Below are 14362 nucleotides of genomic sequence, written 5' to 3' on the forward strand. Positions count from 1 at the left end.
GTTTTCTGGGGAAGCTGAGGAAAAGAAGACACGACCTGGCCAGTCTACCTGCTTGAAAGGGCTGTGCACTTACCTTTATTTCCGGGGTGGGGGGGCACTGCAGAACACTGCCACCTTCCTACCTTTTTTGTTAATGGTATCGGATAACCGATGCAGAACAGTTAAGGGGGCTGGTGGCACAGTGGTTAAGCTCCAACTCAGAGATCCTCCTACCCCTGCCTCTTGAGCGCTGGAATTCAGAGGCGTGTCCCACCCCCACCCTGCAAACTATAGTCTACCCTTGTCTTTGTTGTCTCTTGTTTAGTTTGTTTGTAGACAGGGTTTCACTGTGTAGCCCTGGAACTCACTCTGTAGGGCAGGCTGGCCTCACCCTCAGAGATCCGCCTGCCTCTGGACTCCTGAGGGGTGAGATTAAAGGCCTGCTGCACCAGGCTTTGTGTTTTCCTTCTCGTTATTACCAAGCTAACTATGCCTACCAAAACAAAGTGTCTTCACTTGGCTCTTATCGGATCACCCCGTTCCTTGAAGAAGACAGCAGCAGACCGTGTATCTGAAGTGAGGAGAAGCGAGCCCAGTCCTGGAGGAAGAGGACTGTATACAGTCTGTCTGTGACTGGGACACCCAGGCCACCTCAGGCTGACATGCGTGCTGCAGAGAAATCCTGACAGCGTATCAGAGAGTGCAGTCAAAACAGATCATCAAGCACTGGGTGAATCAGCTAATTCTCCACGTGGAAAGAAAAAAAAAAGTATGTCAGAAACAATGAAACAAAAATTCTGACTGAACTCTTTTAGGATGTTGGTAACAATTTGGGGATGGAATTGGTTCTCCTCAGTTTAGAGAGCCCCCAAGGCAGCCAACTTGATGTGTTCCACTGAAACGGCTGTGTAACAGAGATTGCCAGAGAGCTATCCAGCGGCAACCTAAGTCCCTCCCTGCTGAGAGGGCAGAGCAAGAGCTTCTAAAAAACACCTGCAGAGCACCTCAGATTGATTAGTACAGCCAGTTCTATGTTTTTAAGAACAGCCTACTTTCCCCAAACCTGAGTCACTGCAGGAGGTAGGCTGGCCAATGGGAATGACTGTGCTGTGCGTCATGCTCCGGCTGCCAAGTTTAGACAGAAATTTATCCATTCACCTTTTCTGAGCTTTCTATAGCTTTTGTAAAAGCATGGGCCGTTTACAACCTTCCACTTAGCCCAGTTTCAATGAGCTCAGGTCCACACTTCGGTCTGTCCAGCAGGAAAAACTTGTGACAGCCTCCACCATGGTTTCCCTTCTAAAGTTCGGACTCTGTGCTGGCTGGCAAGGATTGCTCATGCAAACAAACAACAAAAACGAATATGTCACTTAGTGACCCTTTCAACTGTCTGCTTGGGAGAGCAGGCCTTCCACACTGATAGGGAAAGGCAAAACCACCTTAACGTGTGCTCTGTGTAGATAACATGGGGGACCGAGTTTCTTCTGTAAGTCAGAGAATCTAGTAGGAGTTACCAGGAGCTGTGGGATTGTCTTTTTTTTTTTTTTTTCTGGAGCTGGGGACCGAACCCAGGGCCTTGTGCTATCCGAGGGATTGTCTTTTCTAAGCCAGGATTAAAGTTTGAGTCATCTAACACCCAAAGGACAAAAACTTCAAGTGGCCATAGCGGGTCTGAGCGTTCTGCCTCTGGCCTTAGTGCTGGGAAGAGGAAAAATTGAACTTTGTCACATGGCAATACAATGATAATTCCATCTGAGACAGTGTCTATCAACCTTCCTAAGTGCTGTGACCCTTAAATACAGTTCCTCATATTGAGGTAATCCCCAACCACAAAATGATGCTATTTCGTAACTGTAATTTTGCTACTGTTATATCTGATATGAGACCCCTGCAAGAGTCGCTTGAATCACAAAAGGGTTGAGACCCACAGGTTGAGACCAACTTTCATGGTGCCCGCAGCAGTCGGCCACGTCTGTGCCCAAGGGCTATGAACAAAGGTGAGATGGAAAAACTAAAACAAAAGCAGGTGCTGTGGGTTACTTAGCTCCCGGCGCTCTACACCATTCCACTGAGACCCGCAGTAGCAGCCCCAGGCACTGCTAGCTTTTGTTGTTTTAACTTTTAGTCCTTATAGAGAAAGGAAGGCCACTGAAGACTAGGGAAAATGTAGGATTGTATTTCTGGACTCTCAGATGTTTTTCTTCTTATAATGGGGGTTCACTAGGAGTCCAGGGAAGGGTGGGGTGTTCAGAGTGAAAGTGTGGAACACGGAGGTGCAAGTGGCATTTAATTTGCTGGGAGGTTACCTTACGGTAATCACTTACATAAAGTCTGGAGTCCGAGACAATGCAGGTAGTGGTCTGGCCACTGATGACTAAGGAAGGGACTGTGCTTTTCATGCTGAGTCTACCTTTGATGCCCTGGGTCATTTATGACATAAAGTTGGCTTCTTTTGAGTTGGCCCAAGAAAGGAGCATGAGTTGGCTTTAAAATCAGTATGGGTTAACTCTTTATTTCTGTTAACAAATACCCACGGTAATGAGTTTATATGTGGAAGCTTTATTATGTTCAGAGGGTTCATTCTGTTGGCCTAGGCCTGTGGTATCACATCACAGTGGAGTGTTTGATGGCGCAAAGCCATTCACATGATGGGCCAGCAGTTAAGAGAATGAGGGCTGGAGAGACGGCTCAGCGGTTAAGAGCACTGACTGCTCTTCCAGAGGTCCTGAGTTCGATTCCCAGCAACCACATGGTGGCTCACAACCACCTGTAATGGGATCTGATGCCCTCTTCTGGTGTCTGAAGACAGCAACAGTGTACTTATATACATAAATAAATAGATAAATCTTCTTAAAAAAAAAAAAAAGAGAATGAGACCAGGGCTCCACCGTCCTCTTTAAAACACATTCACAATGAACAGCCCAACATCCAACACTGAGGCCCATGACTTAGGAGACCCCAGTATGTCCCCACAGTGCTGGGGAGTGGGCCTTTAACACGCTGGCCTTTGGGGGGAATTATGAAAGCAGAGAATTAACCACAGTGTTATTTGGTAAAGTCTTAAGATCTGTGAACCACTGAGTACCCAGGCTATAAATCGGAGGCCAAATAATAAAAAACGAAACCATAAAATATTATGAACTAAACATGGAAACCAGAGAACTAAAAACTGAACCATGGCGACAGCTCCCCAGGTGACAAACAGCTACCTGTATTCTTCTGCGAGTCTTCCCACCTAGAATGAGCCCCCCAGAACTGTTTGCTGGGGTAAAGACTTCCAGCTCTGCCTTCCGTCCATGCCTCCCACACCCCAATACCCTCCACAGTAGATGCTAAGGGAGACGAAGAGAGAAACAGCTTATGTTTTTAGAGTATCTACTATCTAGCAGCTAGAGAGATGGCTCAGTGGTTAAGATCTCTGAATGCCCTTCCAGAAGACATAGGTTCAATTCCCAGCACCCACATGGCAGATGACAACTGTCTAACTCCAGGATCTGACACCCTAAACACAGGCATTCATGCGAACCACCAATGTACATAAAATAAAAAAAGCTAGAAACATAAAAGTATCTTCTATCTTGAGAGAGATTTAAACCAAGAGGGTAATACGTGGGTTGAAGAACCTCCAAAGGGAATGAGGACGATGCACTGACCTATTAAAAAGTCATTTAATGTATACTCCAGATGGCCAATACAAGCTGGTTAGACATTAGCCCTTGAAGCATTTGTTTATAGTCATATAAAAATGTTCTGCCTTGTTAAAAAAAAAAAAGTCTAACAAAAACATATCCATCGGTGAATGGGCTTCAATTATTTTTTTTTCCATTTGCATGTCTGTAAGGTAATTAAAAATACGTATGTATGAGTCTGAGTGGTCCATTAGCTGATCAGCTTTGGCAATACACTGCACAGAGGTATACTACCACTGGTTTCCGACATTAGGTTAGCTTTAAGCTTACTGGCGATTCCAACGACTGGAGGCAGCTTGGAGCCCAGTCCCTGGAAAGCATTTGTAGGATTAACTACCCGTTTCCCTGACACCTTGTCCGTGGTGAGGGGCCTGGGTGCAGACTTGCTAATCCAAGGATGTCTTAATGCTTGAGCTGGGGTGAGGCGGGCAGAGGGGTCCCACTGAAGGCACCTTTTCAGAAACTCTATGAACAAGTAGTCATCGCACCCCTTCAGCGCGGCTGCCCAGTCTTTGCTGCCTGGTGGGCCTCGCTTTTTACCCCTGCGTGAGCGGCCCCCGAGAAGCACAACCCTCCCGTCCGTCTGGGTAGTTACGGAGCAGTATCGAGGCAAGCCTTTGGAGTTAATAAAGTACTTGGCACGTTTGGATTGCTCCAGAAGTTTCTGTGGTGGCATTCCTAGCAACTCCATCATGCAGGCCAACTGGTCTCCTTCATCCTCTCCTGGGAACAGGGGCTGTCCTGTCAAAAGTTCTGCGAGGATGCAACCAAAACTCCATATGTCAATTGGCGTGCTGTAGCGGCACCCCAAGATGATTTCCGGGGCTCTGTAGAAACGGGACTGGATGTACGTGTAAAGTTTCTGATACTCAAAACAGCTGGACCCGAAGTCAATGACCTTGGTCGCGCTCCGTCCGTGATGCTTCAGGAGAATGTTCTCAGGCTTCAGATCACAGTGAATGATCTTATTTTTGTGAAGGGCGTCCAAGGACTGCAGGATGGACTGGGCGAACTTCCGGACCAACTGGACGCTGAAGCCCTGAAACTTGTTTTTTTTAATGAGCTCGTACAGGTCTATGCTTAGCAACTCAAAGGCCATGCACACGTGGTTCCGGAAGGTGAAGCTTTCTAACATGTGGATGACATTCATGCTCCCAGTTTTGTCTTGCTTTTTAAGATGCTCCAGAATCCGGATCTCCTCGGCTGCCTGGCGGTGAAAGCGCTTCTCGTTGCGCACCATTTTCAGGGCCACGTACTGTCGGAGTTTGTGATCGTAGACCCGGGCTACCTGTCCAAAACTCCCCTTGCCAATAATTTTCAGCACCTCATAGCGGTAAGCCAGATGGTCTCGAGGCACGTGGATATAGGCCCCGTCCGCATCGTCGTACCCCCCGTTATTGGGACCACCAATAACTCCTTGCCGCTTCTTGGCATTCGGGCCCACGAAGTAGATTTCTGGGTAGCTGATGATCTCCAGCTTCTCGTAGGCGGTGAGGTGGTGCTTGTACTGCTTCAGAGCTTGCTCAGGAGTCAGCGGGAGCACCTTAGATGGTCTGGATGAGAGGCTGCACTTCACTGTACCCAGGCTGTCTGAACTCTTCCCCTGAGAAGCAGGAGAGGACTTTTCGGAGTTGCTGACGCCATCGGACTGGAGAGTACTGGTTCTTCTGCTGCCAAATTCTTGAAACAGTTGCTCCACCTTCATCACACCCCCACTCACGAAGTGCTGAGTGTGGCCTCTCGTGAATGGCTCAGTGGTAATCTGTTCGAGAAGAGAGTGAACACGGTTAATGGACGAGAGACAGGAGGACGGGGAAGGGGCCTTCTCCCTGAACAAGCGACAACCACACACATTGGTATGCTTATTTTAAAGTTAAAAAACCCAAGCAAGGGACTGGAGAGATGGCTCAGTGGTAAGAATGAGAACACAGTAAGTTTAGGTCCTAGTACCTATGTGAAAAGCTACCCATGTGCCTGGAGGCCCAGGGCTATGGGGTACAGAGACAGACAGTCAGACTAGCGCCAGATTTACTGACAGACTCTGTCTCAAAGGAATATGGAGGAGAACATTAGAGCAGGACAGGTGATGGTCTCCTCTGGCTTCGGAAATGCACACAGCCATATGGGGTTCAAGAGGAACATACCCTACAGTCTCATGGGTTTGAATGCTTGGCCCATAGGGAGGGGCACTATTAGGAGGTGTGGCCTTGCTGAAGGAAGTGTGTCACAGTGGGGGGGCAGGCTTTGAGGCCTCCTATGCTCAAGTTATATCAGTGTGGTACCCTGTCCCCTTCTGCTCCCCTTGGATCAAGATGTAGAAACTCTCGGCTCCTTCTCTAGCATCACGTCTGCCGGTTTCCCGTAATGGACTGAACCTCTGAACCTGTAAACCAGCCCTACCTAAATGTTTTTCTTTGTAAGAGTTGCCTTGGTCAGTGTCTTTTCACAGTAATAAAACCTTAGCTAAGATACTCATGAATTCATAGGCGTGCACATATACATATGCACATATGCTTACACCACACAGTATACCACAGTCACATACATGCATGCATACATACATACATACATACATACATACATACATTCACAGAAGAGATAAACAGAAAGAGAAAAAGAAGAGGAAGGGGGAAAAGGGGAGAGAGAGGGAGGGAGGGAGGGAGGGAGGGGGAGAGAGAGGAAAAAGCAAAGTCCCAAATAGGAAAAAAAAAAAGAAGCAACAGTCTCTGGAGATGCCTTTCATCAATCCTTCGATCCCTTGAACACATCCACCACAGCTCTTACATGTGGCCAGCTTTGTTCTAGCCAGGGTCACTCTTTACTGCCCTTCAGTAAGCTACATTCCTTCTCTTAATTCTTTGAACTGAGAGCCTGTGATGGTTTTTTGAATATGCTTGGCTTGTCTCCCCCATCCCCACCCCCACTATTAGGAGGTGTGGCCTTGTTAGAGTAGGTGTGGCCTTGTTAGGGAAACTGTTGGGGTGGGCTTTGAGAGTCTCCTCCTAGCTGCCTGGAGACAGTCTTCTCCTGGCTTCCTTTGAAAGTAGAACTCTCAACTCTTCTAGCACCATGCCCGCCTGGACACTGCCATGCTTCCTGCCCTGATGATAATGGACTGAACCTCTGAAACTGTAAGTCAGCCCCACTGAATGTCCTTTTCGAGAGTTGCCTTGGTCATGGTCTCTTCACAGTGATGGAAACCCTGACTAAGACAGAAGACCTCTTTAGTCCCCTCCCCGCCCCATCCACCATCCACTCATCCAATATGCCTTCAAGACCCAATTTCAGTCTTCTCTCTGTAGCATCATACTAGTCTCATACTGTTATGATTCTTATTATTTCTTGAAGGGCGGAGGGCAAGTGCCCTGACGCACATGTGGAGGCCAGAGAACAGCTTTCCAGTTCTCTCCCTCGACCGTACATTTCCCAGGGGCTGGACTCAGGCGTGCTGGGAAGAGCGTTTACCCACAGAGCCAGCTCATCTTTAGAAATGGAAAGTAGGAATGTAGCGGGGCATTGGTGGTGCACACCTTTAACCCCAGCACTCAGGAGGCAGAGGCAGGCAGACGAGCAGATCTCTTAAAGTTTAAGGCCAACCTGGTCTACAGAGTGAGTTCCAGGACAGCCAGGGCCACACAAAGGAAAGACAGTCAGACAGATCAGAGATGAGTTCCCTCCTTCCTTCCATCTGTCTATCCAGTACGACAGAATACCTACTGTTCACTATGTGGCTCGGTACTAAAAACCAGGTACTCTTAAGAACTTTAACCTACCTATAAGGCTGAGCTGGGCAAAGAACAATGGCTTGGTTTTAGTTAGATTTATGTACCAAAAAAGAGTATCTGTATGCAACTTGGTCATTTCTCCTTAAATCACTATCTAATTTTAATATAACTAAACATTTACTGCTAAACTCTTTGGAATGCACTGTTCAGATATACCAAGTCAGAAGGGCAGTACTACTCAAAGCTCTATGACCTGGAACTTTGCATAACTTTTGTTTCTTCCTGTGTAAAATGTGGACAACACTTACTTGCAGCAGTCGTGGGAGTCCATATTCAAAACAGGCTATCACAAACTATAAAACTTATGCAAAAACGCTGGCTACCGCTATGTGAAGTTCTCAAAATGTGGCCCACTCGTGCTCCTGTATTCTCTCTCCCTTTTCCTCCCCCCCCAACCCCCATGGATTTTCTCTTCCTGTTGTGGTGACTCCATCCATATTAAAGCTCTTTCTACTAAATATCAGCCAAGTATCTGGCCAAAGAAGGGCCCAGTAGTAAGTTTTTGCATGGAAAACACCTAACCCCATTCCTCCCTTTACATAAAGGCTGCCTTCTGCTTGCTGTTCAGTTTAATGTTACCTTTCTAGAGATATTCAAGCTTAATCATAAAACCACTGCTTTAATGCAAAGGAACGCCTCTCAAGGGTTATCATCGGGCTGGTGGGACGTTATCTGTGCTCCTGTGCCTGCCCCTGGAAACTTCTCTGCCTGGTAAAGGCTGCATTGACTCTGAAGGCCTTCACTTCCCGTGTGTGATAAAGAGAGGGTCTCAGGCACAGTACATCACGAAGAACAAGTATTTAACAGAGGTCTAATTTCCATAGAATCACTCTAACAGAACTAAGAATGACGCCAGGACTCTCCTGACTCCTGGCTTTTCTTTCCGTCAAGACCTTATCTGCACTCTCTGCAAATTAAGTCCTTGGCACTTCCCAGAATTTCACAGGGCATGTCCAGGTTTCATAAAGTCCCTAGAAACGTAACCAGGGCTGTCCTGTCTCTGCCCCCCAGTTCTTCTGTAGATGCCAACCTCATTTCGTCCTCTCCCTCACCTGTGCCTGCTGGCCTTCCCTCACCCTGCCCCTTCCTGAAGTGTGGCTTACAGGGCAGTGGATGGCGCAGACGTGTTCCACTGTAGATTATCACAGCTCAGATCTCCAGCAAACTGGGGAAATCCCAATAAGGGTTTTTGCCACACAAAAGAATCTTTCCTTGCCATGTTTCCCTTTCTTATAAATCTCAAATCCTTATAAGAATCGACTATATACCAAGTCTTCTGTGCCAATAATAAAACACTCTTTCCCTTTTCCCTCAATCTACAGCTGTGGTGGTTTGAATGAAAATGGCCCCCATAGGCCCAAAGGGAGTGGCGCTGTTAGGTGTGGCCTTGTTGGAGGAAGTGTGTCACTGGGGGTGGGCCCTCAAGCCAGGTCCAGTGTCACTCTTCCTGCTGCCTGTCAATCCAGATGCAGAACTCTCAGCTACATAGCAGTGACTGTCTACATGCTGCAGTGTGTGCTGCCTCGATGATGATGGACTGGACCTCTGAACCTGTAAGCCAGCCCCAATGAAATGCTGTCCTTCACAACGCTTGCCTTGGTCACGGTGTCTGTTCACAGACACAGAAACCCTTAGATTAGACACCAGTATTCATATATAAAATGTTAGTAGTTATAAAATGCTATATATATTTCTAGCCTATGACTATAATCGTGATAATTAGAAAGGTATATAAACCAGGTGCCGGTGATGCACACCTTTAATCCTAGCATCTGGAAGCAGAGGCAGGCAGATCTCTGAGTCAGAGGCCAGCCTGGTCTATAGAGCGAGTTCCAGGAGAGCCAGGGCTACACATCAAAACCCTGTCTCAAACAACAACAAAACAAACAGAAACCAACAAGAGTCATGTATACAGTATCAAGTTAACCACGTAATTATGTACAAGAGACAGATCACGCAAGAGTTATGTTTTATTTCTTAAGAATGCTTCATGTGTACCATTAATGTGGAAAGCATATTGGGTTTTAAATAAAATGTGCTATATTAGTTGAGCCCTAAAAAAAAAAAAAAAATCCTGCTGGAAAATTCAGAATGAGTAATTTCCTAATCCAGATATAAAAACCTACCCTTGGGAGGAGAGGATGTGCCTCAGTCTGTCTACCGTGCATGAGGTCCTGGGTTCAATCCCCACCTAAGACCACCCAAACAAAAACTCCTACCTCCTACCAGCCTCTGACCTCAAATCTCTGGGACAAAGAATTTAGTCCAGTGAAAGCCTTTAGAGTGATGACTGACAGCTTAGCTCAGCGTGCGAAAGGACCCTGTGAAGTGCTGAGGTGATGAGGCCGACTGTGCCAAGACTGATGGGTACTCCGAACGGAGCCATAGCATTAGAGATTGTAAGTGCCCCCACAGGGTCAAAGAGTACCATTGCAGTCGAGTTTGCGAATAACAGAGGCTGAGGAGAGAGGGCAGAGGCTAGCGCGTTTGCACTGGGTGGGGAGACAGCCTGACCCTCATTCCAGTTTCAGAAGGCAAAACCAGAGCAAGCAGCTGTGCAAACTGTGTAGCAAGGCTGGTCATGTGTGAGAGCTCTTGACGGAGAGACCCCACCCCCAAAGAGTAAGACAAAAGAGCATACATCTACATCATACACACAGTAAGAGTGGATAAAGGGGTTTAAAAAAAAAAAGACCTTGCAATGGCATGTTGGATTAGAATCTAAAACCTTAGGGCTTCCCTGTAATGGTCACTCTAAACAACATGCAGTGAGAAATTCACTTGATCCTGAAGTACAATTTGAGAGACCTATAGGATAGAGATCAACATGGATCGACTCTGACCTAACGTTAAATGAGGTTTGTGCCCGATGCCCAAATGCAGGAGGTTTTCAATGCAGTGTTTCGATGACTGACAGCAGGGAGCCAGGGAATAGGATGGTCACCACAGGGATGGCTCTGGATTTTTCTGAGGTGTTTAGAGACCACAGAAATAAACTCGAAGGGATGGAAAGAACCCCCACTGGACGCCAAAAGAGATTAAAAATAGGGTGACCACACTTCCAAACATATTTAGACTAAGCATGTCGTATTATTAGCCTCCCTGTGAGTGGTAAAACCTAGGGGAGAGCTAGAAACAATTACAAGCTAACAAGAGGGCTCCTCAGATACAGATGCTTGCCGCTAAGTCTGGTCACACACACACACACACACACACACCTGCACAAAACATGCACAAATAAAATGTACTACTTTTAAAGTAAAATTCCAGAGTAAACGAAGAAAGGAACAAAGCAACAAATGTAGATTGTAAGAGGAACCACAGGAAAAGTACAAGGCAGTTGGCTCAGGAAGTCAGATGCTTCATCAGATGACACATTGTAGCATATTTTCAAGTCACAGACCCAGGCTCCTTGCCTTGGAATGTATCCAAACCCTGCTCCACTACTCTGCATATGCCTGTGGACTGTGAATTCATTTCATTATTACCTTAAACAAAACAGTGTGGAAAGCTAAGGGTCTGGAGTTCATAAAGGATCTGAATGAGTCAAAACCCAAGCTGGACAAAAGGTGGTGGTGCAGCCTTTGACCCCAGCACTCTGAGTGAGCTCCAAGACACCCAGGGCTACACAGAGAAACCCTGTCTGGGGAGGTAGGGGGGTGTGAACCCAGGCTTATTGTTTAAACAATTTAAGAGGGTTTTTTTTTAAAAAGATTTATTTATTACATATTATAAGTACACTGTAGCTGTTCAGACACACCAGATGAGGGCATCAGATCCCATTACAGATGGTTGTGAGCCACCATGTGGTTGCTGGGATTTGAACTCAGGACCTCTGGAAGAGTAGTCAGTGCTCTTAGCCACTGAGCCATCTCTCCAGTCCCTTTTTTTTTTTTTTTAAAGCTGTCTTTCACATACTGATCTGCCAGGTCTACAGGGGAAAAACTGAACTGATTGTGAATTCTGACGTTATTTTCCTTGTGACTTCGGTTAAAAGAAGCCTTTGTAATACTCTATGTATGTCATCTGCTATCAAAAAGAAACATTACCTAAAAAAGAGTACCTCCCCAAGTGCCACACCTACCCCAATAGAAGGAGTAAGGAAAGGGTGCATTTCAAATCCAAACTGTTCCCAAAAGCTAAACTCAAACCACAGGAACTATTTTCCCCAAATCAGGAGAAATCAAAATCGAAGCCAGCAGGGTATGGTAACATACCCATTTAATCCCAGCACTCTGGAGACAGAGGCAGGCACCTCTCTGACTTTGAATCCAGCATGGTCTACACAGAGATCCAGGCCAGCCAGGACTACATACTGAGACGCTGTGTCAAAACAATAATTGTTTTGTTTTGTTTTTCTTTTTTTTTTCAGAGTTGGGGACCGAACGCAGGGCCTTGTGCTTGCTAGGCAACCGCTCTACCACTGAACCAAATCCCAACAATAATTGTTTTAAAAAACAAAATAAACTCCCCCCAAAGCCAAAAGAAACCAACGCCAAAACAACAAAGGGAAGTCTGTGTTGCCATCGATACAGATCCACGCCTGAACATTAACTAGCATTTTTTCTTCCTCAAGGATCGTTTACTTACTTACATTTAGCCTTCTGGAGACAGGTGCTTCAGAGGGATTGCAAAGTGTGTTTGTATAGGGTGGGCACTTGGTTTCATCTATCATCATGAAGGTATCATAGACACCATCCCCCAACCTAGGAGAACGGGTTGCAGATAAAACCGGTCAGTAAATAAACAAAATGAGCTTGCATTTTCAAAACACCCCAGGCCCTGTTTCTTACCCTTTCTGACACTGCACAAAAACAAGCTGCGTGTTGAGCAGTGGAAGACAAGAATCCCAGTCTTTCTCTTTCATTTTAAAAATTAATTTTTTTCTGAGACAGGGTTTCTTACGTAGCCCTGGTTGTTCTAAAACTTGTGATGTAGACCAGACTGGCCTCAGACTCACACTACTCCACATCCTGCTCCACCTCTGTACCAACACGTTTCCCTTTTCTTCTTAAAGGAAAATATTTCTAGATTCAAATTTTAAAATAGTTACAACAGGCTGGTGCGGTGGCACACTCCTCTAACCCCCTCACTCAGGAGGCAGAGGCAGGTGGATCTCTAAGTTTGAGGTCAGCCTAGTCTACAGAGTGAGTTCCAGGACAGCCAGAACTACATAATAAAGAGACCCGTCTCTAACTAACAAATAATAAGTAATCAAAATAGTTACAACAAATCTTACTTTCTGAATGTTGTTCAAAAAAAAATGAGACCACCAATTAATATTACTTAAAAATGAAGACTAATCTGAATAGTAAACCTAAACGCAGAAAGAAATAAACTTGATGGAGGAGTCTGTTTTAGAATCCGAGTCCGAGTCCTGAATTCCAGTCTCAGCACCCAGCTGTGCTGCCTTCCCCCGCTGAACAGGCTCACAGGTATGGGAAGAAAAAGAACTACTCAGACTAGCAAGGAACAGACTGACCTCTCTTTATTATTTTATGCACCCACTTACAGCTAACCTAACTAGTGAAAAAAGGCAGCCAAGAGGAACCTACCAGGGTGCTTTAAGTTACAAAATGTTCAGAATCTCTCTCCTGTTTCCACTTCATTTCCTGGTATATGGGATGTTTAAAATGCCAAAGGAGTACAGAACGCGTCTGTTTTTAACACTGTGGGTCCTCCACTGCGAAGGCACACAAGGGTCAGGACTTACTAAAGCCACAAGATGACCTTGAATAATGCATTTTATCTGCTCCCCAAGACTACGTACTTCCCGGTCACACGCGTCACCGGCTCACGTTGTCATCTCAGATGATATACTACGAACACAACCATGACTAGGTAACATTTTTCATTGTCTTTAAAAAATATCTTTAATTATTCCAGTCACTTTGGAGATCTGTCTTATAAAATTACTTCTGGAGTTTAACAGAAGTGTTAAAGGAATAAAAGAGGGCTTTTAAAAAAACCCACAAGAAATTAAAATGTCTTCTAAAAAGAAAAAAATTTTTTTGACGTTCAGACAGCGTGTTTTGATAACAGAAGGCAATTTTCCGGACCGGACCGGCCTCTGCCATATAGCACGAGGAAACACACAGGGACCAGCACCGCATCTGCAGAGCAACAGCCAGAGGCGAACGACCCGATTGGGTTCCCTTAGCCAGGGCCGGATGCGGGGGTCCCACAAAGCCAGGCGGCATTTAGGGAACAAGGTCCTGGGTCTCTGCTCTTCCACCCCAGGGGCAGGGCGGGCTCCGCAGACTCTCGGAGCAACAGGGCGCGGTTCACAGGTCTTGCGCACAGGTCCCAGCCCCGGCTCTCCCGAGGCCGCGCCGTCCCGCCCGCCCTTCCCCTCCCTTCCCGCTCACCGCCCTGATGGACAGGCAGCCCAGACCCGCAAGGAGTCCTCCCGCTCCTACCCGGGCGCCGTTACCTCCGCTGCTGCGGCGGGAGCCCGGCCCCCGGCAGCGCCGCGTCCTTCCTCCCGCGCTCGCGGGCTGCGCCTCCCATCGCGAGCTCGCCCCGCGGGCACAGAGGCGGCGGTTGGCCCGGTGGGTCGCCTCTAGCCCCGCACCTGCAGGCTTCACTACAAGCCGCGGCTCTGAGATGGGCTCGCGCGGTCCGCAGGGAGACCGCGCGGGTGCAGCCGCGTCGCCTAGCAACCGCGCACGCTGTGCCGCGCCTGCGTAATGCTGCTGCGGAGGGAGCAGGCTGGAGGCGGAGCGAGGGGCGTGCTGTTTAGGGTAGTGTGTTTGCTGGTCCTCTTAGCTGAAGAGGAAACAGGCTCCAGAACCTGTGCTTCTTAGTACTCACCTAGCAGTGAAACCAGCCATGGGCGCTTCAGCCGCACAGCCTTCCTGCTCAGCAGGCCGCTTGGAGAGCTCTACGCATCTTTAATGTGTGAAAGCG

The 14362-nt window shown here is 47.1% G+C and overlaps 1 protein-coding gene across 10 annotated transcripts; it reads right to left on the reverse strand.

Moving 5' to 3' along the window:
* Positions 1-3628: 3628 nt before the first annotated feature.
* Positions 3629-14081, reverse strand: Dyrk3 (dual specificity tyrosine phosphorylation regulated kinase 3). Of its 10 annotated transcripts, none has more exon segments than NM_001430049.1 (4): positions 3629-5430; positions 12048-12159; positions 13009-13136; positions 13887-14081. In NM_001430049.1, coding segments are annotated over 2 exon segments (1656 nt in total). In that variant the 5' UTR covers positions 12132-12159; positions 13009-13136; positions 13887-14081; the 3' UTR covers positions 3629-3858.
* Positions 14082-14362: the final 281 nt, after the last annotated feature.

The sequence above is a fragment of the Rattus norvegicus genome, chromosome 13, assembly GCF_021556685.1.
Source record: "Rattus norvegicus strain SHRSP/BbbUtx chromosome 13, alternate assembly SHRSP_T2T, whole genome shotgun sequence".
NCBI lineage: Eukaryota > Metazoa > Chordata > Mammalia > Rodentia > Muridae > Rattus > Rattus norvegicus.